General features: G+C 47.7%; 1 protein-coding gene across 1 annotated transcript in view; it reads right to left on the bottom strand.

Moving 5' to 3' along the window:
• Positions 1-21,442, bottom strand: part of dnali1 (dynein, axonemal, light intermediate chain 1) — a 33,798-nt gene extending 12,356 nt beyond the window's left edge. The window contains exons 1-2 of the mRNA XM_038801186.1: positions 20,586-21,442; positions 937-1,070 (exon numbers count right to left, since the gene is read on the bottom strand). Coding sequence (XP_038657114.1) covers positions 937-1,070; positions 20,586-20,666 — 215 coding nt within the window. The 5' untranslated portion in view covers positions 20,667-21,442. The remainder of the gene's footprint in view (positions 1-936; positions 1,071-20,585) is intronic.
• Positions 21,443-24,199: the final 2,757 nt, after the last annotated feature.

The following is a 24,199-nucleotide window of genomic DNA, read 5'->3' on the forward strand; positions in this document are numbered from 1 at the left end:
CCCAAGCAAACAGGGGGAGAATGTGCAAACTCCACCGGACAGTGACCCAGGGCCGGGATTCGAACCTGGGACCTCAGCGTCATAGGCTGCAGTGCTAACCACTGCACCACCGTGCCGCCCTATTTGCGTAGTCATACTTTAAAATCTGGTTATTCTTTGGATGCTGATCTAGTTGTTGGGAACTATGAACATAGTGCATACCTGGTACTCGATTTATTTGAATCAGAAATATTTAATAATTTAATAGTGTTACTTGGTGAGGGAATTGAACTATTATATTCATAGATTTCCCTTTGTTTTGTTTTAAAATGTACTCCTCATCCTCAGTTGTAACTGAGCCAGATGGACTGGAATGTACATGGTTCAGTCACTAGACTGTGTAGTGCTATTTATTCTCATCTGGGACGACAGTAGGGCATCAGCCTGGCCTAGTTGCTAGCACTCTAGCTTCTGAATTAAAAGATTGTGGGTTCAAGTCTCACTCCTGACAGTGGACACATACTGTAGGTTGGCAATTCAGTGCAATACTGACATGTGCTGAATTGTTTCAGGTGCTACCTTTGGATGAGACCTTAAACCAAGGTTAAACTCCTGTTCCAGCTGAAGTGGACTTGGAACTTTGTCCTGCCCTTGAGTGTGTAAGGCAATGACAAACCACCAGTGACAAGAAAAAAGCTCAGGATGAAACATCAGCAGACAATGAGGCAAGGAACAGCAGACAATGAGGCAAGGACCTGCCCTCGGGCAGAACACATATAACATGACATTAAATCAAGGCTTTGTCTGTCTGTCCAGGTGAATGTAAAAGACGCTACGGCAGGCTTTGAAGAGTTTGCTTGATATCCTAGTCAATGGGCCCCTTCAACCAACAACAACTAGCATTTATATAGCACCTTAACATAGTACAAGGTCATAAATAAAAATTGACACTAATACCTGGGGGGCAAAATTGCATTTAAAATCTCCTCTGTCTGCTTGGTGCCATCTAAAGTAACTGGTTTGGTTTTTGGAGGATTTGGAATTGGTGATGTAGATGTAGGCTGCTGGGAGCTCACTTTGAAGGGCCGAGCCTGCAATGGATAAAAAGACAAATTGAATTCTGCAGTGCAACACTGACCTACCATGTGCTGGAATCTCAGGCACATACAAATCCCTGATCCTTCTGTGAGCCAGAAATATTACTTTCAAAACTAAACAAAACAACTTAGACCCTTTCCTTTTCAAAGTGCCCACTTCTGTGCTGAGGGGCACTGTGTGACGTTGACCAAAAATCCCAGTGGAGGACAAATCCATTTATTGATTTTTAGTGACATTTTACAGCACAGTATAATAAAACTGTAGAACAGTTGAAAACTGTTCTTTTTCAACAGTTAAATAGAGAAAGCTAAAAATATGAAGGTAAAATATTTCTCATGATCAGACTAGCAAAAACCATCTGGATTTTGTCCAACAAAAAAAATCTAGGCTATGAAAATGTGCCTGCTGTGATTGTTCAGCTCACTTGCTAGGACTCTTAACTGTGAGTAGAAGTTTGAGGATTCAAGCCCCACCCAAGATTTGAGCACTGCATCTTAGCTGGTTGGGGACAGTGCTAAATTTTTGGGGGAGATGAAACAGAAATTCCTTTGTATCTTGCCAAAAGTTGAATGTGAAATCAGAGTTGGACTTGCAAATTTCACAGTCGCATGCCCATGCCAGAAGCTCACAGAAAATGTAGCTGCCATCAAATTGGTAGACAACTATTAGTTGACTGCCAGGAATGGTGGGATCATTAAAACATAAAACCCTGCAAGAAATTGGTGTCTGGGACTTTCCAGTACCGCCCAAGAAAAATATGATGCCAAGTTTTAGGAAGTTGATTCAAACTGCACTATTTTGTTTTGAAGTATATTTATTAAGATTTTACATTTTAGAGATTAACGCAACAAAATAACACATTGTCTTAAACATGCAGAAATGGCTTAACATAAGGACAGTATGGAACAGGAGAACGACATCACAACTGGCTATATACAATTACTGAACAAAACTAGATACTCATGGCCCCATCAAAGATCAAGGGGGAAGCAGGATAGTCATAAAGACATGGCAAAATGGTGCACACCCTCCCACGCTACCCAAGTCCACAATCATAATAATAATAATCACTTATTGTCACAAGTACGCTTCAATGAGGTTACGTCAGGATAAATTTCCTCTGATGCGAAAGCACCCTGGGATGCTGCTGCTGCCGGCCTATTTTCCTACCGTTCTGCCAGGAAGTCAAGGAAAGGCTGCCACCGCCTAAAGAACCCCTGTACTGATCCCCTCAGGGCAAATTTCACCCTCTCCAATTTGATGAACCCCACCATATCATTGATCCAGGCCTCCACGCTTGGGGGCCTCACGCCTCACCTCGCCCATTATCGATCCCATCTCCCCGCCTTTCACACCTCCCAGGCTCATCGAAACCTGTTCGACCAGGTTCCAATAACCGCGGTCCCTCCCCCTATCACACTCATGTTCACTGGCGAACCTTCGCTTGCTAGTGTGGAGGCCCCTGCCCAGGCCCCCTCCCCCATAACCCAGTCCCTCAAAACAAAGACAAACTAACAAACAACACAAGTGCGAAAAAACGCACCCCAGAAAACCGACATAACCCCAAAGTTCAATATTATCCTACCCACTGTAACCCATAGCAGAGGGTACACTACCCTTCCCCACCAACTAGCCTAAAAACCAAACCCGCAACTGTTCCCCCACATACAAAATAAACATCCTGAAACAAGAAACAAGAAAGGAGGCTGCATTTCACCCCCTATCCCTCGGTCCAGAACCAAACCCTAGTCCTTCAGCCTTCACGATTGTCTCCTCCGCCACCACCGTCTCAAAGTAGAAGTCCTTTGAGTTATGGGTCACCCTCCGCTTCGCCGGGTAGACCACGCCAAACTTCACACCATTACTGTCGAGTGCCATCTTCCGCCGACCAAAGGCCGCTCGCCTTCTCACCAGCTACACAGTTAAGTCCTGATATAAACCAATACCAGCTCCTTCCCACTCCTCCTCATGCCTTTGTTTTGCCCAACTCAGGACCTTTTCCTTGACATGAAATTTGTGGAAATAAATTATGACTGCCCTTGGGGGCTCGTTTGTCTTCACCTTGGGCCTGAGTGACCGATGAGCCCTATCCAGTTCATACTGGGAGGGATCATCCCTCTCCCGAACAACTCCGCCAACATCTTTGCAAAGTGCTCAGTCGATCTCGGGCCCTCCACCCCATCTGGCAAGCCCACAATTCTTAAATTCTGCTGCCTCGAACTATTCTCGAGGTCCTCCACCTAGGTTCTGAGTCCTTTGTTGGCCTCCACCACCCTCCACAGCTCATCGCCCATCGAGGTGAACTAGTCACTATGTTGCAACAGAGCTTTCTCCACTCCTTCAATTTCTCTCCTTGCTCCTGTACCTCGGCTACTGTCTTCAATACTGCCGCCTTCGCTGGGGTCATCGCCTCCTCCACCAGCTCCTTCATTGCTGCCATCATCTCCTTTCGCATCACCTCCATGTGCTTGGCGAATCGCTTTCAAACTCTCCAGCCATCATCTTTGTCATGGTCTCTATTGTGAAGGGCACGCTCCATCCAACGACCCAGCCTCCACCATCTTTCCTGCCACTGGGCTGACCCATTCGCTTGACGGCGAACTTTCGCTCGGCTCTTTCTTTCCAACGGCTTTTTTTCTGGGTCTTCGACATTCCCCTCCTTCCTTATGTCTTCCTGCACCAGCTTATCCAAAAACTGCCTCTGGAACCGGGTATTAAACTCTAGACACCAGAGCCTTGAGCAGGAGCCACCCAACTTGCGACTTCCAACTACATGCTGCCCACAAGAGCCAATTCTATGCTTTTAAAAAAAACCTTGCTGAGGAATAAGGGAGAACCAATAATCGAATGATCTCCTATACAGGCACATCAGCATCAGTCATCGCAGGATGTATACTGGATACATTGGGGCAAATAGGAAATCATGAGCGCTGTGCCATACAAGACAAACTATGAAGGTGGTCACAAGCCAGAGTAGATTTGCTTCAATTCATTTATGGTATGTGGGCATCGTTGACGAGGCCAGCATTTCCCCCATCCCATATTGCAATTGAGAAGGTGGTGGTGAGCTGCCGCCTTGAACCACTGCAGTCCCTATGGTGTAGGTGCACCTACAGTGTTACTTGGGAGGGTGTTTCAGGATATTGGCTCAGTGATAGTGAAGGACTAGCGGTATATTTCAAAGTCAAGATGGTGAGTGACGTGGAGTGGTATGTCCAGGTGGTAATATAGCTAGTCCATTTCGGTTTCTTGTCAATGGTAACCCCCAGGAAACTCTCAGGATGTTGGGAGTGTGGATTTGGCAATGGTACTGCCATTGAATGTCAAGGGGCAATGGTTAGATTCTCTCGTGTTGGAGATGGTCATTGCCTAGCACTTATCTGGTTGAATGTAACTTGTGACTTGTCAGCCAAAGCCTGGATATTGTCCAAGTCTTGCTGCGTTTGGACATTGACTGCTTCAATATCTGATGAGTCGCAAATGGTGCTGAACATGTGCAATCATCAACTAACATTCCCACTTCTGACGTTATAATGGAAGGAAGGCCATTGGTGAAACAGCTGGCTGAACCTGGGACACTACACTGAGGAACGCCTGCAGTGACAGGGGCTGGTTTAGCACACTGGGCTAAATCGCTGGCTTTCAAAGCAGACCAAGGCAGGCCAGCAGCACGGTTCAATTCCCATACGAGCCTCCCCGAACAGGCGCCGGAATGTGGCGACTAGGAGCTTTTCACAGTAACTTCATTTGAAGCCTATTTGTGACAATAAGCAATTTTCATTTCATATCCTGGAGCTGAGATAATTTACCACAACCATTTTTCTTTGTGCCAGGTACGACTCCAAACAGCGCAGAGTTTCCCCTCCCCCGATTCCCATTGCTAGCGCTCCTTGATGCCATGCTCTTTTTAAAAATAAATTTAGAGTACCTAATTCATTTTTTCCCAATTAGGGAGAATTTAGCATGGCCAATGGACCTAACCTGCACATCTTTGGATTGTGGAAGCGAAACCCACGCAAACACAGGGAGAATGTGCAAACTCCACATGGACATGACCCAGAGCTGGGATCGAACCTGGGACCTCAGCGCCGTGGGCCAGCAATGCTAACCACTGTGCCACCCCTTTGATGCCATACACAATCAAATGCTGCCTTGATGCCAATGGCAGTCACTCTCACCTCACCTCTGGAGTTCCCCTCTTCTGTCCATGTTTTATGAAGGTTGTAATAAAGTCAGGAGCTGAAATGTGATAGCTCAGTGGTCACAGGCACACAAGATATGATTGATGGCTTTGGCTAGGAATGTTTCAGTACTTTGGTGAGGATAGGTAATTATTTTGTTCTTGCATTAGGCGCTGGTTTAGCTCACTCAGCTAAATCACTGGCTTTTAAAGCAGACCAAGCAGACCAGCAGCACGGTTAAATTCCCGTACCAGCCTCCCCGGACAGGCGCCGGAATGTGGCGACTAGGGGCTTTTCACAGTAACTTCATTGAAGCCTACTCGTGACAATAAGCGATTTTCATTTCATTTCATTCATTTTCATTTTGCTCTTCAATCTAATATATTTTTCAATTAGTAGTAACTATAAAGTAGAATCCCACAGTGCAGAAGGAGGCCATTTGGCCCATCAAGTCAGCGCCAACCCTCCGTAAATCACCCTATCTCAGCCCACTCCCTTGCCCTATCCTCGTAACCCCACCTAATCTGCACATCATTTGGGCACTAAAGGGCAATTTAGCATGGCCAATCCACCTAACCTGCACATTTTAAGACTGTGGAAGGAAACTGGAGCACCTGGAGGAAACCCACACAGACACGGGAGAACGTACAAACTCCACACAGTCACCCAAGGCCAAAGACAGTAGTGCTAACCACTATGCCACCGACAATGTGAGCAGTTTACATTCTTTCTTTTAGTTTAGACAGGATAAATTCACCCTCAATTGAGCCGAGTAGTTAATTAGCTAGTTTAATTTGGCTTGAAGGAGATTTTGGCCCCAGTTCTGTTTGGTGTAAATTCAGGGTTCTTTAATGCAGCTGGGAAAACTGCATTCAGACTTGGAGTTTGGTGGGTGGGGAGTTGGGGAAGGACGTGCCCGTTTCCTTTTTCCATATTTCTCACCCTGTAGGAATCGGATCTTACTCTCCTACAGGGAAAGGAACGAGCTGTTTGTTACGTATATGCTAAGTGGATAAGTTCTATTCTTTCACTGAGGTTTAAAATAATGATGGTAATTGGTGGTAAAGTTAATAAAATTTATCAAAAAGCAAACCCATTAAGTGAATAGCATAATTAAGAAATTATTTAAAACATATTAAAGATGACAGGACAGGTGATGTGTCAAGGCTGCAGTGTGTAGAAGCTCCTGGATAACATTGTGATCCAGAGTAAACAGTAAGTGTTTGTGGCTTCAAGAACTTTGGTTCCGAGTTGTTGAGCTGGAGGCTGAACTGCAGACTCAGTGATACATCAGGAGTGCGGAGTTATCTGGATAAAAGCAAATTACTGGGGATGCTGGAATATGAAACAGAAATCGAAAATACTGGACAATCTCAGCAGGTCTGACAGCATCTGTGGAGAGAGAAAGGGAACCAACGTTTCAAGTCTGGGTGACACTTTATCAAAGCTGGAGAGGACTGGAAATGGGGTCAGATTTATACTGTGGGGGGGGGGGGGGGGGGGGGGTGCTGGAGCAGTGGGGCTGGCTGGATAGGGGGCCAGCGATAGGTGAAGATTGACAAAGGTGTCATGGACAGAAGACAAAGGGAATGTATATGGGAGTAACTAAGGCTAAGAAGGATGCTGATAGTGGCACATAAAGAGATTTGAATATATGAATGGCAGAACAAAGGTGAGCCGTGTGTCAAAGGGCAACTAGGAACAGTTGGCCAAATTGGAGTGGGTGGAGGGAAGGATCAATGGTGAGGAAAAAAACAGATCAATGGAAGAAATGAAAATAAATTGATAGAAAAAAAATGGGGTGAAGGTGGAGGAGAAAGTTCACAGTCTGAAGATGTTGAACTCAATGTTAAGTCAGGAAGTGCCTAATCGGAAGGTGAGGTGCTGTTCCTGCAGTTTGCGCTGGGCTTCACTGGAACATTGCAGCAGGCCAAGGACGGACATGTGGACGTGAGAGCAGGACGGTGAGTTGAAATGGCAAGTGACAGGAAGATCAAGGTCCGGCTTGCGGACGAACCTGAGGTATTCTGCAAAGCGGTCACCCAGTCCACATTTAGCCTCTCCACTGTAGGAGACCGCACTGGGAGAAGCAAATGCAATAGATCATATTCAAGGAGGTGCATATGAAAGGCCTGAATATAGTGTTTAGAGCTTGAGATAGTGAGCAGGGTAAAGGGGCAGATGTTACACCTTCTGCAATTGCATGGGAAGGTGCCGTGGGAAGAGGGTGTGGTGTTGGGGGTAATGGAGGAGTGGACCAAGGTATCCCGGAGGGAACGGTACCTGTGAAATACTGATAGGGAGAGTGAGGGGAAGATGTGTTTTGTGGTGAAATCATGCTGGAGTTGGTGGAACTGACGGAGGATGAGTCTTTGAATGTGGAGGCTAGTGGGGTGAAAAGTGAGGACAACAGGAACCCTATCCTAGTCCTGGGAGAATAGGGTGAGGGCAGAGGTGCAGGAGATGGATCAAACACGGTTGAAAGCCCTATCAACCACAGTGGGTGGGATTATCGTGGAAGAATTGTTGTTGTTTCTCCTTACTGATTGTAGTCTATGGGTCAGGAAGTCGAGGATCCAGTTGCAGAGGGATTCCCTCCTCCGAGAACACTGTCAGCATTTCACCGGGACCACGATTAAGCAAGAATGAAGACATGACAGCAGCACCGTTTTGGAACGTGGCATCAACAGAACAGATGTGACGGAGGTGAAGGAATTGGGAGAATGGGATGGAGTCCTTACCTGGATGCTTTCTACCAGGAGGCAGTCGCACCATTTAGCATAGGGTCTTCTGATTGGGTCATGGGCAGGAGGGTGTGACTGTGACTGAGGCAGGTAAGGAGGCCCAGAGGGCAGGAGTATGAGCCTCTGCAGATGTCCAATAGGTTTGAGGTTCCGTCAGTTTATTTGGATGAGAGATGGGCTGCAGTGTGCACCGTCTGGTGGCCTTGACACCTATCATTGTGAAGTGCTTCGAGAGGTTGGTCATAAGACACATCACCTCCATGCTCCCAGAATGCCTTGATCCACTGCAATTTGCAAACCACCACGACCGGTCCACAGCATACTCCATCTCCCTGGCCCTACACTCATCCCTGAAGCAACTTGACAACAAGAGCTCCCACGCCAGACTCCTAATCATTGACTACAGCTCTGCCTTCAACACCATAATCCCAGCCAAGCTCATGCCCAAACTCCAAAACCTAGGACCTGGCTCCTCCCTCTGCAGCTAGATCCTCAACTTTCTGATCCATAGACTACAATCAAAAACAATAAACAATGACACCTCCTCCACAATAATCCTCAATATCGGGACCCCGGATGGCTGCATGCTTAGCCCCCTACTATACTCCCTATACACACACGACTGTGTGGCAACATTCGGTTCCAATTCCATCTACAAATTTGCTGATGACACAATCGTAGCTGGTCAGATCTCAAAACAATGATGAGTTAGAGTACAGGGAGATAGAGAACCTAGTGGCATGGTGCAACAACAACAATCTCTCCCTCAATGGTCATTGGCTTCAGGAAGCAAAGTGTTGTACACTTCTGTCTGCATCAACAGGGCTGAGGTGGAGGTGGCTGACAGCTTCAAATTCATGTGCACATCACCAACAATCTGTCCTGGTCAACCCACATCGACGCTACCACTAAGAAACACAATGCTTGCATTTCCTCAGGAAACTAAGGAAATTCGGCATGTCCACATTGATTCTTACCAATTTTTACAGATGCACCACATAAAGCATCCTATCTGGCTGCATCACAGTCTGGTATGGCAACTGCTCGACCCAAGACCGTAAGAAACTACAGAGTCGCGAACACAGCTCAGTCCATCACGTGAACCCACCTCCCATCCATTGACGCTGTCTCTACCTCCCGTTGCCTCAGGAAAGCGGGCAACATTATCAAAGACCCCTCCCAGCTGGGGTATTCTCTCTTCCAACCTCTTCCATCAGGCAGAAGATACAAAAGTCTGAGAACACATACTAACAGATTCAGAAACAGCTTCTTCCCCGTTGCTACCAGATTCCTGAATGGCCCTCTTCTCTATAATGTAGCACTACACGATGTTTCACCCAATGTCTATGTCTATGTATTTACATTGTGTATATATCTTTTTTTCATGTATGGTACCCATGTATTTTCATGTATGGTACGATCTGACTGGACTGTACACAGAAAAATGCTTTTCACTGTACCTCGGTACATGTGACAATAAATCTAAATGAATGAGTGGCTCAAAAGCGGGTATGGGAAAAGTAGGTTCTGGTTTATGGTCACCAGCTCTGGGAAAATTGGGGGCTGTACCATTGAGGTGGTCTACACATGAACCGTGCTGGGACTAATGTTCTTGTGAAACTAGGGAAGTAGAGAGGGTTTTGAACTAAATAGAAAGGATTAAATGTGGAAAGATGTGGTACATCAAAGAATAGAAACAAGTTAAGAGAGGAAAATCGTGAAATGGGAAATGAGGGTCATAGAGTGGCAGGAAGGGACTGAGAGAAAACGTAAGAATACACAAAGAATCAAGATTAGATGTTACATAGATAATAAAGACAAACTAAAGACTCGTTATCTGAATGCAAATAGAACAAAATAAACAAATTGATGGGGGATGTTGAAGTCAGTGAATATGATCTGATAGCCGTTACAGAAGCCTGGCTGCAGGATGGTAAGGAGTGAACCCAGAATTTCAAAAAACAGGTGCAGTAATTCCCAAGCCGGCAATAATTTCCACAGTGGCTAAATGGAGCTCTCTGAGCCCTCTGCTGAATTTTGTCAGGTGGCAGTTTTCAATGATGTGAGTCAATGATTGGTGTGAAGCACAGCTGGAGCCCGGGTTCCCTGCAAGGCCTCACTTATGCCAATTTGCTGCACAAGGGCCTTGGCCAGTGCGAAAACAAATAAGGAGTGCCCAATTTTGATGTAGCAGGTTGAAGCCGGGTCAGCAGGCTGTGGGATCTGTGATAAGAAAGTGTTTTTAATGGTGGCGTGCTGGTTCCATTCCTGCTGCCATAGGGCCTTTGCTGTTGTTCCTTGGCAGGGTGGTCTTAGCCATACGGGCTGGCATGATGGGAGGCGAATAGTCGGTGGGGTTGGTAAGATTGTTGTGTAGCGGCAGGCTTGGGTTGATATAAATCTTCTCCAGGTTTCTTATTTTCAATTTCCTTCCTTATGTGAGGGGGTGGGATGTTGTCAGCACCAGGAACCAGGGGAGTGGAGTTGGCCGGAGGTTCCCGAGGTGATATGTATTGTTGTGTTGAGTGGGTATCTACAAGACTGTGGGATGAGTTGTACCATACTGGTGCACAATCGAGTAGACAATAGTAAGACCTGAGGTCCTTAAGGTTTGAGCTTCTGCACCCTGTGGAGAGTCAGCAAGTTTTGACCTTTGCTGCTGTGTTGCTCAGATGTTTTTTGTATCTCAGGTCAAGGGTAACACGAAGATAAACGGGATGTTGTTTGTGAGTCAGTCTGTTGTCATTCAAGGAGATGTTGAGTTCCCTCTTGGCCCTGGCATTGTGGGGCTGGAATATACTTGAGACTGGTTTGTTGCTGCTGGGCTAAAGGCTTCATGTCTGGCAGTAGTTGGCCAGCTTTACAACATGGTTGTTTAATGTTGCCTCCAGTTCAGAGAGTGTCTGAGCCTGAGAAGCACAGCAGATAGTGTCAGAATAGATGAACTTCTGAGGCAGGGTTGGAGGCAGATCATTGAGATTGGAAAGGCTAGGGCTAGAACAGATCTCTGGGGAAGCCCATTGGACTGTTTCCTCCAGGCGCTTGTCTCACCATGCATGTGTACCCTGAACCGCCTGTCTCGGAGTAATAGTTTCATGGCGTCAGTAACTCACGAAGGGAAGTCTCTTGAAATTTTTACAAGGAGACTAGTGCCAGATCATGCCACATGCGGCAGTGAGATCGAGAAAGAGGTTTTGAGGTTATTTTCAAAGAAAATGGTTAGGGCAAGGATCTAGTTGCATGTGTTTCACCATCGCCGAAAGCCAGCTTGTTCAGCTTTCAAGATTTACTCCACCTCTCGATATTGAATTTTGAGTGGTATATGACATTCAAGTAGAGTAGGAAGCTCGGTAAAGTTGGAGGGGTAGCATTGTTAATGGGAAATAAGTCACTACTGGGAGTGGTCTACTAACAGTAACCCACAATCTGGACAAAGTATGCAAGAAGAAACATTGAGTGCTTGTGGTAAAATAATAATTTTAATCTACGTATAAACTGGAAAATCAGACTGCATTGTAGCCTGGATGAGGAGTTCGTAGAATGATTTCAAGTTAGTTTCTTAGAGCAGTCTGGAACGCACGAAGGAGCAGGTTATATTAGACTTGGTATTGCATAGTGTGACAGGATTAATTAATGATCTCAGAGGAAAGGCACCACTAGCTAGCAACACAATACGATTGAATTTTACATCCAGAATGAAATGGAGGTGAGTGAATCTAAGACTATTTTAAGATTAAATAAGGGCAACTGTATGGGCATGAAAGCTGAGCTAGCTGGAGTAAACTGGATAATAGGCTAGGGGATAGATAGATCAACAGAGAAGCAATGGCATTGAAAGTTTTTGTTTATTGCGTTTTTGGTATACAAAACAAATATAAATAGGAATAAACAGTGGGAGTTATATATGTAAAACTAGAACTATTTACACCATGATCAGTTTTGATTATTTACATAAATATTTCAGTTTCCCCTTCTCTTTCTTTTATCTCTTCCTTGCAATGTTTGCCATGGTAATTGTGGTCCCCTGCGTTACGCTCTCCACCGGTTTCCCCTTTGCTTTTCTTCCCTTTGGTTCAGGTTGTTGTTGCCCCTGCCTGCACCCCCCCCCCCCCCCCCCCCCCCCCTCCTTGTGTCTCTTGGTTCCTGTGATGTGCTCGGCTGAGTTCCTTTGAGTTCTTTGTTCCCCTGACCACTGTCCCCTCCCCTTCCTTACTGTGTCGTGGCTACCCCCTCCTGATCTCGTTACTGACTACAAACAGATCTTTAAACAACCGAGTGAATGGCCCTCACGTTTTGCGAAAGTCTTCTTCCGACCCTCAGATGGCAAATTTAATTTTCTCCATTTGGAGAATCCCGATAGGTCACACAGCCAGTCTGCAGCTTTGGGAGGTGCTGCCAACAGCCAGCCAAGCAGGATTCTCTGGCGGGCAATCAGGGAGGCAAAGGCAAGAGCATCAGCCTTTCTCCCCATGAAGAGATCTGGCTGTTCTGATACCCCGAAAACTGTCACTCTCGGAGATGGCGAAACCTTTATCCCCACCACTTTGGACATTGCCTCAAAGAAGGCTGTCCAATACCCTGCAAGTCCGGGGCAAGACCAGAATATGTGGCCGTGGTTGGCCGGGCCTCCTTGGCACCGTTCGCATTTGTCCTCCACCTCCAGGAAGAACCCGCTCATTCTGAACCCTGGTTCAGAGGGGTCTGTGTATCACTTTCGGCTGCATTAGGCTGAGCCTTGCGCATGTGGAGGTGGAGTTGACCCTGTGCAGTGCTTTACTCCAGAGTCCCCACCCTTTTTCAACCCAAAGTCTTTCTCTTACTTCTCCCTTGTCTCATCCAGTTGGGCGTTGGGCCCCCTTAGCAGTCATCCGTACACGTCACAGTTCCCCTTTCCTAAGATGTCCACATCCAGCAGGTCCACTAGCAGTTACTGTAGTGGTGGTTGTGGGTACGTCCTCGTTTCTTTTCGTAGAAAGTTTTTGAGTTGTAGATAACTAAGTTTGTTGCCACCCATCAGCTGGAATCTTTCTGCCAGCTCTTGGAGTGTTGTTAATCTGTTGCTGGTGTATAAGTCCCTAACTGTCAGCATCCCCCCGATCTGTCTCCACCTTTTGAAGGAAGCATCCATGGTCGCCGGCATGATCCTGTGGTTGTTAAATATTTATTAGGTGGAGATGGGAGTGCCAACGTGGCTACAGCCCCGAGGGAGGTCCCTCTGCAAGAACCCGCCTTGATGAGCACCCACTCAGCTTCTGCTTTCTTTATCCACCCATTTACTCTCTCTGCGGTCACTGCACAGTTGTAATATTGTAGGTTTGGGAGTTCAAGGCCCACCCCTTGGATCTTGATCTCTATAGTCCTCTCTTTGGGATCCTTGCATTCTTCCCTCTGCCCCCCGCCCCACCCACCCACATATAAACGCCATAATCAGTTTGTCCAGTGAATTGAAAAAGGCCTTGGGGATGTAGATCGGGATGGATCTAAATAGGAAAAGGAACTTGGGCAGTACGTTCATTTTGATCATCTGCACTCTCCCCGCCAGTGTGTTGCATCTCTGCAGGTCCTTTTTAACTTCCTCAGTCAGGCTGAGATTCCATTTGTGGATCCCGGTCCAGTTCTGGGGAATTTGGATCCCCAGGTAGTAGAATTTGTACCAAGCCTGTTCAAACGGCAGCCCCTCCAGCTCTGCCCCTCCCCCTTGCGGGTTCATCAGAAAGGTCTCGGTTTTGCTCAGGTTAGGTTTGTAGCCCGAGAAGGTTCCAAACTCTTTCAAAAGCACCATGATTCCTTCCATGATGCTTTGCGGGTCTGAGATGTAGAGGAGCAGGTCATCTGCATAGAGCGAGACTCTGAGCTCCTCTCTGGATCCCTTTCCAATTATTTGCTACCCTCAATCGCTAGTTGCTCGATCGCTAGGGCGAGCAGCAGCGGGGATAATAGGCATCCCTGCCTTGTGCCCTATGCAGCTGGAAATACTTGGAGCTGGTGGTGTTTGTCCGTACGCTCGGCGTGGGAGCGTTGTACAGGGGCTTCACTCAGGCAGGGAACCTTGTTCCAAGCCCAGACCACTACAGTACCTTTATGAGGTACTTCCATTTGATTCTGTCGAAGGCCTTTCAGCGTCCAGGGAAACAATCACCTCAGGTGTTCTGTCCCCAGATGGGATCATGATGACATTCAGCAGCGCCTGATGTTCGAGGTTAGCTGTCTACCCTTGAAAAAGCCTGTCTGGTCTTCTGTGACCACCGGTACGCAGTCCTCCAGACTTTTGGCTAAGATCTTGGCCAGTATTTTTGCATCTATGGGTCTGCAGGAACCGCATTCTGTTGGGTCTTTGTCTTTTTTACGTATCAGCGAGATTGAGGCTTGTGCTACTTGTGCTAGCACAGGCAGCAGTGTGCCCCTCGTCAGCGCGTCTGTGAACATCTCCCACAGGGGCGGGGCCAGTGCTGTCGCAAATCTTTCGTAGAGGTCCACCGGGATTCCATCTGGTCCCGGCGCCTTCCCCGATTGCATGGAGCTAATGCTCTCCATGGCTTCTCCCAGTTCTAATGGTACCTCCAGGCCCCATTTCCTGTCCTCCCCCACAACTGGCATGTCCAGTACATCAAGGAGCTGTTTCATCCCCGAGTTGCCTGCTGGGGGCTCCGAGTTGTACAGTCCCTGGTAGAAGATCTCAAAGGCCTTGTTGATCTTGTCCAGTTCCGCTCCTAATCTGCCTCTGCTATGCCTGATCTATTTCCCGTGTGGCTGCCTACTTTCTCAGCTGATGAGCCAGCAGGCAGCTAGCCTTGTCTCCATGTTCATACAAGGTCCCCCGTGCCTGGCGGTGTTGGTGCGCTGCTTTCCTTGTGGAGAGCAGATTAAAGTCCATTTGTAGCTTTTTCCTCTCCGCCAGGAGCTCTACAGTGCGGGCCTCGGAGTATCGCTGGTCTGCCTCCAGTATGGAGTGAACCAGCTATTACCTATCCGCCTTCTCTTCCCTGTCTCTTCATACTTTATAAGTGATAGTTTTCTTCCCTGATCACAGCCTTCAGCGCCTCCCAGAATGTGGAGGGTGAGAACTCCCCATTCTGATTGTCAGAAGTATATTCGTCTATGGCCTGTGTTACTGTCTTGCAAAAAAGCCTTGTCGCAAAAAAGTGAGGGCCCGCCGCCAACTGCACATCCATATAATGTGGAGCGTGGTCAGAGATTACGTTCGCGGAGTATTCCGCCTTTACCAGCCCTGGAAGCACCGATTTTCCCACTCCAAATAAGTCGATCCTTGAGTAGACATTATCCCCTTGGGAGAAGGAGAACTCCTTCTCCCCTGGGTGGGTGAATCTCCATGGGTCCACCGCCCCCATCTCCTCCATAAATAGGCTCCGTTTTTTTCACCATGTTAGAGGTCCTTCTCGTTTTGCGATTGGACCTGCCTGTTCGTGGGTCCTGTACACAGTTAAAGTCCATGATCAGTCGGTGCATATCCATATCAGGAATTTCCGCCAAAGTCTTCTTTATAAACTCTGTGTCGTCCCAGATGGGCGCACACATTAACGAGGACTACCGCACTGCTGGCCATGCGTATCGTCCCCCTGGATCTGTAACCACCCTTGTCGCCGTGAACATTGTCCTCTTATTTAGCAAAATGGCTACCCCCTTGGCCCTTGTCCCATAGGAGGAATGGTAGGTCTGTCCAACACAGCCCTTCCTTACCCGCAGTCGGTCCCTCTCCCTCAGGTAGGTCTCTTGGAGGAAGGCTATGTCGCCTTTCATGTTTCTCAGGTTGGCGAAGACTCTGGATCTTTTCACTGGGCTGTTAAGTCCTCTAACGTTCCAGGTGACTATCCTGCCCCGGTGTACAGGACTATTTTGTCCACTCCGCTCCAGTGGGATCAACCATACTTACCTGGTCGAGGTGCCCCTGCGTTCTGGGGTTTCCCTTTGTCCAGGTGGCGTCCAACATGGCCGGCAACTGTGCGTTCGCCATGTGGATGAGCCCCTGCACTCCAGGGTTTCCCTTTGTCCAGGGACATTCCCAAGTGGTTGCTTGCAGCGCCGTTTTGTTCCAAATCGCCACATGTGGCCTCTGTAGCCAGTCTAATGCCCTCCATCTTTCTTCACCTATCTTTCCCTCTCGGTGCCTCCCCACTCTTCTCCCCCCATCCCGTAGCTAAACCCCCTTGCCCCTGTTTCTTCCTCTGATTACCTCCCCCCCCCAATCCGTTATCTGTCCCCCCTCTACCAGGCACCTTCTATTTTGCTGGGAACGCGCTGCAGCCTCTTTTCTCCTCAGGGAACCAGGTGCTTGCTACCTCGCTATTGTGATGGCCCTCCTCTCGGGAGTTGTTGCACTTCCTCCTGTTGCCCAATCTCTGGGCTCCCTGACCGCCATTTTCCACCATTTACCCTGTGGTTAGCTGTACTTATCTCACCTTCCAAACCCACAATCTCTATCATCGGGCGGCATGGTAGCACAGTGGTTAGCACTATTGTTTCACAGTGCCACGGTCCCAGATTTGATTCCTGGCTTGGGTCACTGTCTGTGCGGAGTCTGCATGTTTCCTCCCATAAGTCCCGAAAGACGTGCTTTGAGGTAATTTAGACATTCTGAATTCTCCCTCCGTGTACCCGAACAGGCGCTGGAATGTGGCGACTCGGGGATTTTCACAGTATCTTCATTGCAGTGTTAATGTAAGCCTACTTGTGATTATAAAGATTATTATTACTATTATTACTGCTCTCGTCTCCAAAACAAGGTAGTGTTCTCCCACGTAAAGCGGTTACTGTGGCAATGGTCTACTGTTGGCTATACAGGCTGTAGAAGGGAGAGAACTTTTTCTTGTTCGAACATTCAAAGTCTCATTCTGCGGGCTCTTCATCGCTCCTTCTGCTGCCACTTCTCCAGGCCGTTCTCTGCGACGAACTTGTCAGAATGCGAAGGGACTGTGAAAAAGTGTTCCTGCCTTGACATGTACCCAGAGCTTGGTTGGGAACAGCATTACAAATCTCAAGCTGATTCTGTACAAGACAGCATTTGCTTTGTTCAATTTAGCTTGGCGCTTGGACAGGTCAGCCCCAATGTCCTGGTAGATCCGGATCTTGTGACCTTCCCAGCTGCGGGTTTTGGACTGCCTGGCCCAGCGCAGGATTCTCTCCCGGTCTTGGTGTTGGTGCATTTTTGCAATTAACCTTGCGGCTGTTCCCCAGTTTTGGGCTTTAGTTGGAGCGACCTGTGTGCTCTGTCGATTTCTGGTGGATGGGGAAGCTGTCCCTTCCCACCAGGTTACCCAGCATTTGGGCCACATAGTCTGTAGGATTCCTACCTTTGATCCCCTCCGGTAGGCCCACGATCTGTAGGTTCTGCCACCTCGACTGGTTCTCCTGGTCCTCAACCTTTCCTCTCAGATTTACCCTTGTGTCGCTGCCAGCCTTGCCATCTCTTTTTGCAGGGCAACGATCCGGTCAGTCTGGTCCGTTGCAGCCCTTTCTAGATACTTAAACGTTGCCTCCAGTCGCTTTTTGACTTTGTCCAGGGCCATCTGCACGTTCGCCAGCGCTTCGGCCACCGCACCCTTCACCGCAGCTTGTATGTCTGCTTTCGTCCCATCTTGGCTTTCCTCCATCCATTTCCTGGTGAGGGGGGCTTCATGTGAGGTGGGTCGGTTCCTCTCGCTCTGACAAAGTCCGAGTTTCGCCGCCTCGTGCGCTGGTCGGCTCGGCCGAATGCTGTTTTCCAGGCTCTTCCCACTCCTGGTCTCCACTCATCCTCTGGGCTGGCTGTTATTTGGTATCTTTCTGTCTGTCTTTATTTTGTTGGTGGTGTGTGGGATGATTTGTCTCATTTGCAGGCATCTTTCAGGCAGAAAGTGACTATTTTTCAGGTTCGCGGGACGAGAGCAACCTGGTGTGTGACTTCTTAGCACATCCCTATCACCAGAAATCCCAGCAGTGGCATTTCAGGGGAAATACCAGAATACTCAGAATAAGTATATTCCTAATATAAAGAAAAAATCTAAAGGAGGATCCATGATAACTAAAGAAGTTAGGGGAACTAGCAAGAGTTTCTACATGTATTTACAAAGGAAAAGTGTAAGTAAAATGAGTGTTGATCCTCTAGAGAGCAACAACGGGGAATTAATAGTGGATAATATGGAAACGGTGGATGAAATGAACAAATATTTTGCTTCCGTCTTCAATATGGAGGATTAAAAACACATTCCAGCAATAGCTATAAATCAGAGATGGAGGGAGAGAGGAACTTGGTGAAATTACAATCACCAGGGAAGGAGTACTGAGCAAACTGAAAGAGCTGGCAGCTTTCAAGTCTCCGGGTCCAGATGAACGTCATCTTAGGATCTTTAAAAATATGGTTGATGATGTAGTAGATTCATTGGTGTTGGTTTTGCAAAATTCCCTAGATTCTGAGAAGGTTCCACCTGAAAAGCAGGGAATAATCTCTGTATTCAAAAAGGGAGGGAGGCAGAAAACAGGAAACTATAAACCATTTAACTTGATGTCTATCATGGGGAAGGTTTAAGAATTGATCAATAAAGAGGTAATAAAGAATCGATCAATAAAGAGCTGGGCACTTGAGTCAACATGGCTTTACAAAAGGGAAATCATGTTTAACCAATTTGTTGGAGTTCTTTGAAGGAGTAACATATGCTGTGGATAGGGGGGAGCTTGTAGACATACTGGCCGGGTTTCTCCGTCCCGCCGCGTCAGATTTCTGCTTCAGCACACCATTGAGATTCTCCGTTTTGCCAGCTGGTCAATGATTTCCTGTTATGGGGCAGCCCCCAGCGCTCGGGATACCCCCGGACTGTCGGAAAAACGGAACATTCCAATGGCGGAGAATTCAGCCCACTATACTTGGATTTCCAGAAAACATGTGATAAGGTGTAACATCAAAGGTTATTACGGAAAATAAAAGCTCATGGTGTAGGGGATAATATATTAGCCTAGATAGAAAACTGGCTGGAGAAAATTGAGAATGCATAAATGGGTGTTTATTTGATTAAAAGGATGTGACAAGTGGAGTCCCTCAGGTGTCTGTGCTGGGCGTCAACTTTTAAAAATTTACATCAATGACTTAGATGAGGGGAGCAAAGGCACGGCAGCTAAACATGCAGACGACACAAGTATAGGTATGAAAGTAAGTTTGTTGTGAAGACATAGCGAGTTAGCAGATGCATATAAATGGGTTGAGTGAGTGAGCAGAAATCTGGCAGAAGGGGTATTTGGTGGGAAAATGTGAAGTTGTTGATCTTGGCAGGAACAACAAAAAAAGCAGAGTATTACTTAAATAAGGGGAGAATGCAGAATGATGAGGTACGGAGGGATCTTGGCGTTCTCGTGCATGAGTCACACAACGTTAGTATGAAAGTTAGTATGCAGGTAATTAAGGTGGCTATTGGAAGCTATCCTTTATTACAATACGAATTGAACATAAAAATAAGACGGTTATGCTTCAGTTATACAGGATATTGGAGAGACCGCATTTTGACTACTTTGTACAGTTTCCTCTCCTTATTTAAGGAAGGATGTAAGTGCATTGGAGGTAATTCAGAGGTGGTTTTCTAGATTGATAACTGAGTGAGCAGGTTGTCTTAAGTGGATAGGTTGGACAGGTTTGTTTCGACTGGAGTTTAGAAGAGTGGCGGGGGGGGGGGGGGGGGGGGGGGGGGGGGGGGGGGGGGGGTGACTTGATTGAAGTGTATAAGATCCTGAATGGTCTTGACAAGGTGGACATGGAAAGGATGTTTCCTCTGGTGGGTGAGTCCAGAAATAGGCGCAACAGTTTTAAAATTAGGCATTGCATTGCCCTTTCAAGACAGAGATTAGGTGAATTTTTTTCTCTCCAAAAGTTGTGCGACTTTGTAATGCTTTGCCTCAGAAGGCAGCGGAAGCAGGATCACTGATTTTTTTTTCTTTTCTTTTTCCAATTAAGGGGCATTCAGCATAGCCAATCCACCTACACTGCACATCTTTGGGTTCTGGGGGTGAGGCCCACGCAGACACGGGAAGAATGTGCAAACTCCATATGGACTGTGACCCAGGGCTGGGATCAAACCTGGGTCCTTGGTGCTGTGAGACAGCAGTGCTAACTAACCACTGCGCCACCGTACCATCTTCTACTGAATATTTTTAAGATATAGGTAGATAGATTATTACTAGGCAAGGAAATCAAAGCTAGAACAAAATGTGGAATGCGAAACACAGATCAGTCGTGATCTTATTGAATGGCAGAGCAGGCCCGTGGGACCAAATGGCCTCCTTCTGCTCTTACTTCGTATGTTTGTATGATTAAAAACTGGACTTGAGGGTTGAAGTACAGGGAGGCGTGCATAGGATTACGTGATGACAACATTGCAGAATCTCAGATAAAAATTAGATTGGGATTTAGACAACAGTTTGTGAGGGTGGAGGTTTTGAAGGCTTATGGTGGTTTTGAAGCATGGAAAACAGTTGTGGTGCGCCCCTTGGGCCTGTTGAGATCAGTACAAACCAGGCTTACATGGGTAATTAGCAGGAAGGTAAAAGGAAAAACTGTAAAGAAATTAGGTGGATTATAGGTTAAAATAGCACACAGACTCACCTTGGCAGATTTTTTCTCCATATTCCTGCTGACAAGCAGTGGATGGTCATACTTTAACAACGAGTCTATTGGAGGAATCATCTTCTTTGCCTCAGATTCACCCTGCCTTTCCTGGTTTATCTTGGTCTCACACTCACCCTCTCTCTCTCTCTATTCCAATTTATCCAATCCCTCTCTTCCTGCCTATCCCTGATTCCCTAATCTCTGTCACAGCTATCCTGCTCTGTCTCTCTATTCTGGTTTATCCTTGACTCTCTTACTACCTCTACTCTCTCTCTATCTGGGTCTGTCTCTCTCTCACTATCCTGGTTTATCCTGCTCTCTCTTTTCTGGTGTCTCTATCCCAATTTATTCCGGTCTACCTCTATCCTGTGTTTCTCTTTATCCTGTGTCCTCTCTCTCTCTCTCTCTCTCGGCTTTTCCCAGTCTCACTATCTCTCCCTATCCCGATTTATCTTGGTCTCTCACTCTGTATCCCAATTTATCTCACTCTCTCTCCCACTCTATCTGACTGTCGCTCTCTCTATATTCCACTCTCACTATCCCACACTCACTCTCTCTAACCCTCTCTCTCTATCCAAGTCTCACTCTATCCCACTCTCACTATCCCACTCTTTCTCTGTCCCTATCCCACTCGCTCTCAATCTCTTTTTCTCTCTCCCTTTTTCTCTTTCCCACGCTCTAGCTCCCACTCTCTCTATCCCACTTTATTTCTCTCTTTCCCACTCTCTCTATCCCACTCTATTTCCCACTCTCTCTTTCCTACTCTATTTCTCTCTTTCCCACTCTATCCCTGTTGCTGAGCTCTAGCGCGCGCGTTGTTTCTATGGGAACAAAACTTGGAAACGGCGCAGGTTAACGTCCGGGTGTTTCCCCACAAACTGTCCGGAGGGAAACAACCGCAGATCCGCAACGGAGAGGGAGGGAGGGGACGACAACAGACCGAGTGCGGCGGGGGAGGCTTGCAGCAGTCCTATCGACGTGATAGAATTGAGACAGAACTTCAATCATGCCATCCAGATTGACATTCCTGAGGAAATGCTGCCTTATTGGGGTTGTGTTGTTTTTGACAAAAAAAACCTGCTTGTTTAGGGCATAAATGCACTTTTCAAAAAAGTACAGGGTTGTTCGCCTCATGTCCTGGCCAACAGTCCTCCCACAATCAGCACCATCAAAAAGATTTCTACACTTTGTGGGAACTTGCAGAATGCAAATCAAACATAACATGTTGCATTTCAAAGTAAACCACTGTGACCAATATTTTATTAACATAATAATAGTCTTTATTATTGACACAAGTAGGCTTACACTAACACTGCAATGAAGTTATTGTGAAAAGCCCCTAGTCGTCACATTCCGGCACCTGTTCGTGTACACTGAAGGAGAATTCAGAATGTCCAATTCATCTAACAGCACGTCTTTCAGGATTCGTGGGAGGAAACGAGCACCCAGCGGAAACCGCAGACATGGGGAGAACATGCAGACTCCACACATACAGTGTGTGGTAATACCACTGTATATATATGTGTGTGTGCCTCTATTAGGGGATGTACAATAGTACCGGCTATTACAGGTTTGTCGGTAAGCCCCTGCCGGCTAGCTCCGCCCACAGGAGCAGCATAAATATCCATGAGGTCTCCTGAGCTGCCATTTTACAGCTCCACTTGAGGTAATAACATCTCACGGTAATAAAGCCTCTTTTATACCGTTTCGTGTTTCTGTGTGCAATTGTTAGCGCAACAATTTATTACTGTGAGATTTCCCAATTCATGGACATCAGAATCAAGCCTGATCGCCTGCAGCTGGATCCGCAATCGCCGAACGCCAGGAAAGACTTTAACCACTGGCTGGCTGTCTTCGAAGCCTACATCTCCTCAGCGGACCCTGCACCATCGGAGGCTCAGAAGGTACAACTCCTTTACTCCAGACTGAGCTCCAGCGTGTTCCCGCTGATACAGGACGCGCCGACCTACGCCCGTGCTATGGAACTGCTCAAAGAGAATTATGTCCAGTCGATAAACACTCTGTTTGCGAGGCATGTACTTGCCACTCGCGTCCAGCAACTGGGTGAGTCGATTGAGGACTTCTGGCGGGCCCTTATCCCTTTAGTACGGGACTGCGAGTGCCAGGCTGTCTCGGCTACGGAACATTCCAATCTCCTCATGCGGGATGCATTTGTAACGGGTATTGCATCGGACCCCATCCGGCAATGACTGCTGGAAGGGGCCACGCTCGATCTAGCAGCGACAAAGACTTTAGCGCTCTCTATGACGGCCACTTCCCGTAATGTGCAATCCTACCTCGCCCACTCATCTTACCGCATGGCCCACCCATTCTACCCCTCGTGGACCCCGCTACCGACCCACCCGACTGGGGCCGCTCCCGCACAGTAAACCTGCGCTGCTCGCCATACCGCGCATCCTGGGGGTCCCCGCTGCTAGCGCTGCCCGGCCCGCGCCGCAAACTGCAAATCGTGTGGTAAGAAAGGCCACTTTGCAGCGGTGTGTCAGGCCCGCGCTGTTGCCTCTATCGTGCCCGACCTCTTCCCCTCTCCCCAGCCGATCGCACAATGGACCCTGCCGTCCGCAGCTCCCGGGGCCACGTGCGCTGCATGGGCACCGCCATTTTCTTCCCCGCAGGTACTCCGGACGCCGCCATTTTGTCCTCCCCTCGGGACTGGATCACGGGATCCGGGTCGCTGCCGCTACGCATCGGAATCTTCGGACTCTTCAGACGATCACCAACAGAGATCCAGCAGAGGGCAGCAGAGCAGAGCTACTGATCAGCTGTTCTGGGGAAATTTGCATACGTGCAGTGCGGTCAGCCTAAGTTGAAGGTGAATCTGCGAAGGAGACCCGAGGAGTTTGAGTGAAGGCAATCATCCAGCAGAGGGAAGCAGAGCAGAGCTACTGATCAGCTGTTCTGGGGATATTTGCATACGTGCAGTGCAGTCAGCCTAAGTTGAAGGTGAATCTGCGAAGGAGACCCGAGGAGTTTGAGTGAAGGCAATCATCCAGCAGAGGGCAGCAGAGCAGAGCTACTGATCAGCTGTTCTGGGGAAATTTGCATACGTGCAGTGCGGTCAGCCTAAGTTGAAGGTGAATCTGCAAAGAAGACCCGAGGAGTTTGAGTGAAGGCAATCATCCAGCAGAGGGCAGCAGAGCAGAGCTACTGATCAGCTGTTCTGGGGAAATTTGCATACGTGCAGTGCGGTCAGCCTAAGTTGAAGGTGAATCTGCGAAGGAGACCCGAGGAGTTTGAGTGAAGGCAATCATCCAGCAGAGGGCAGCAGAGCAGAGCTACTGATCAGCTGTTCTGGGAAATTTGCATACGTGCAGTGCGGTCAGCCTAAGTTGAAGGTGAATCTGCGAAGGAGACCCGAGGAGTTTGAGTGAAGGCAATCATCCAGCAGAGGGCAGCAGAGCAGAGCTACTGATCAGCTGTTCTGGGGAAATTTGCATACGTGCAGTGCGGTCAGCCTAAGTTGAAGGTGAATCTGCGAAGGAGACCCGAGGAGTTTGAGTGAAGGCAATCATCCAGCAGAGGGCAGCAGAGCAGAGCTACTGATCAGCTGTTCTGGGGAAATTTGCATACGTGCAGTGCGGTCAGCCTAA

Source organism: Scyliorhinus canicula, chromosome 1 (genome assembly GCF_902713615.1).
Source record: "Scyliorhinus canicula chromosome 1, sScyCan1.1, whole genome shotgun sequence".
NCBI lineage: Eukaryota > Metazoa > Chordata > Chondrichthyes > Carcharhiniformes > Scyliorhinidae > Scyliorhinus > Scyliorhinus canicula.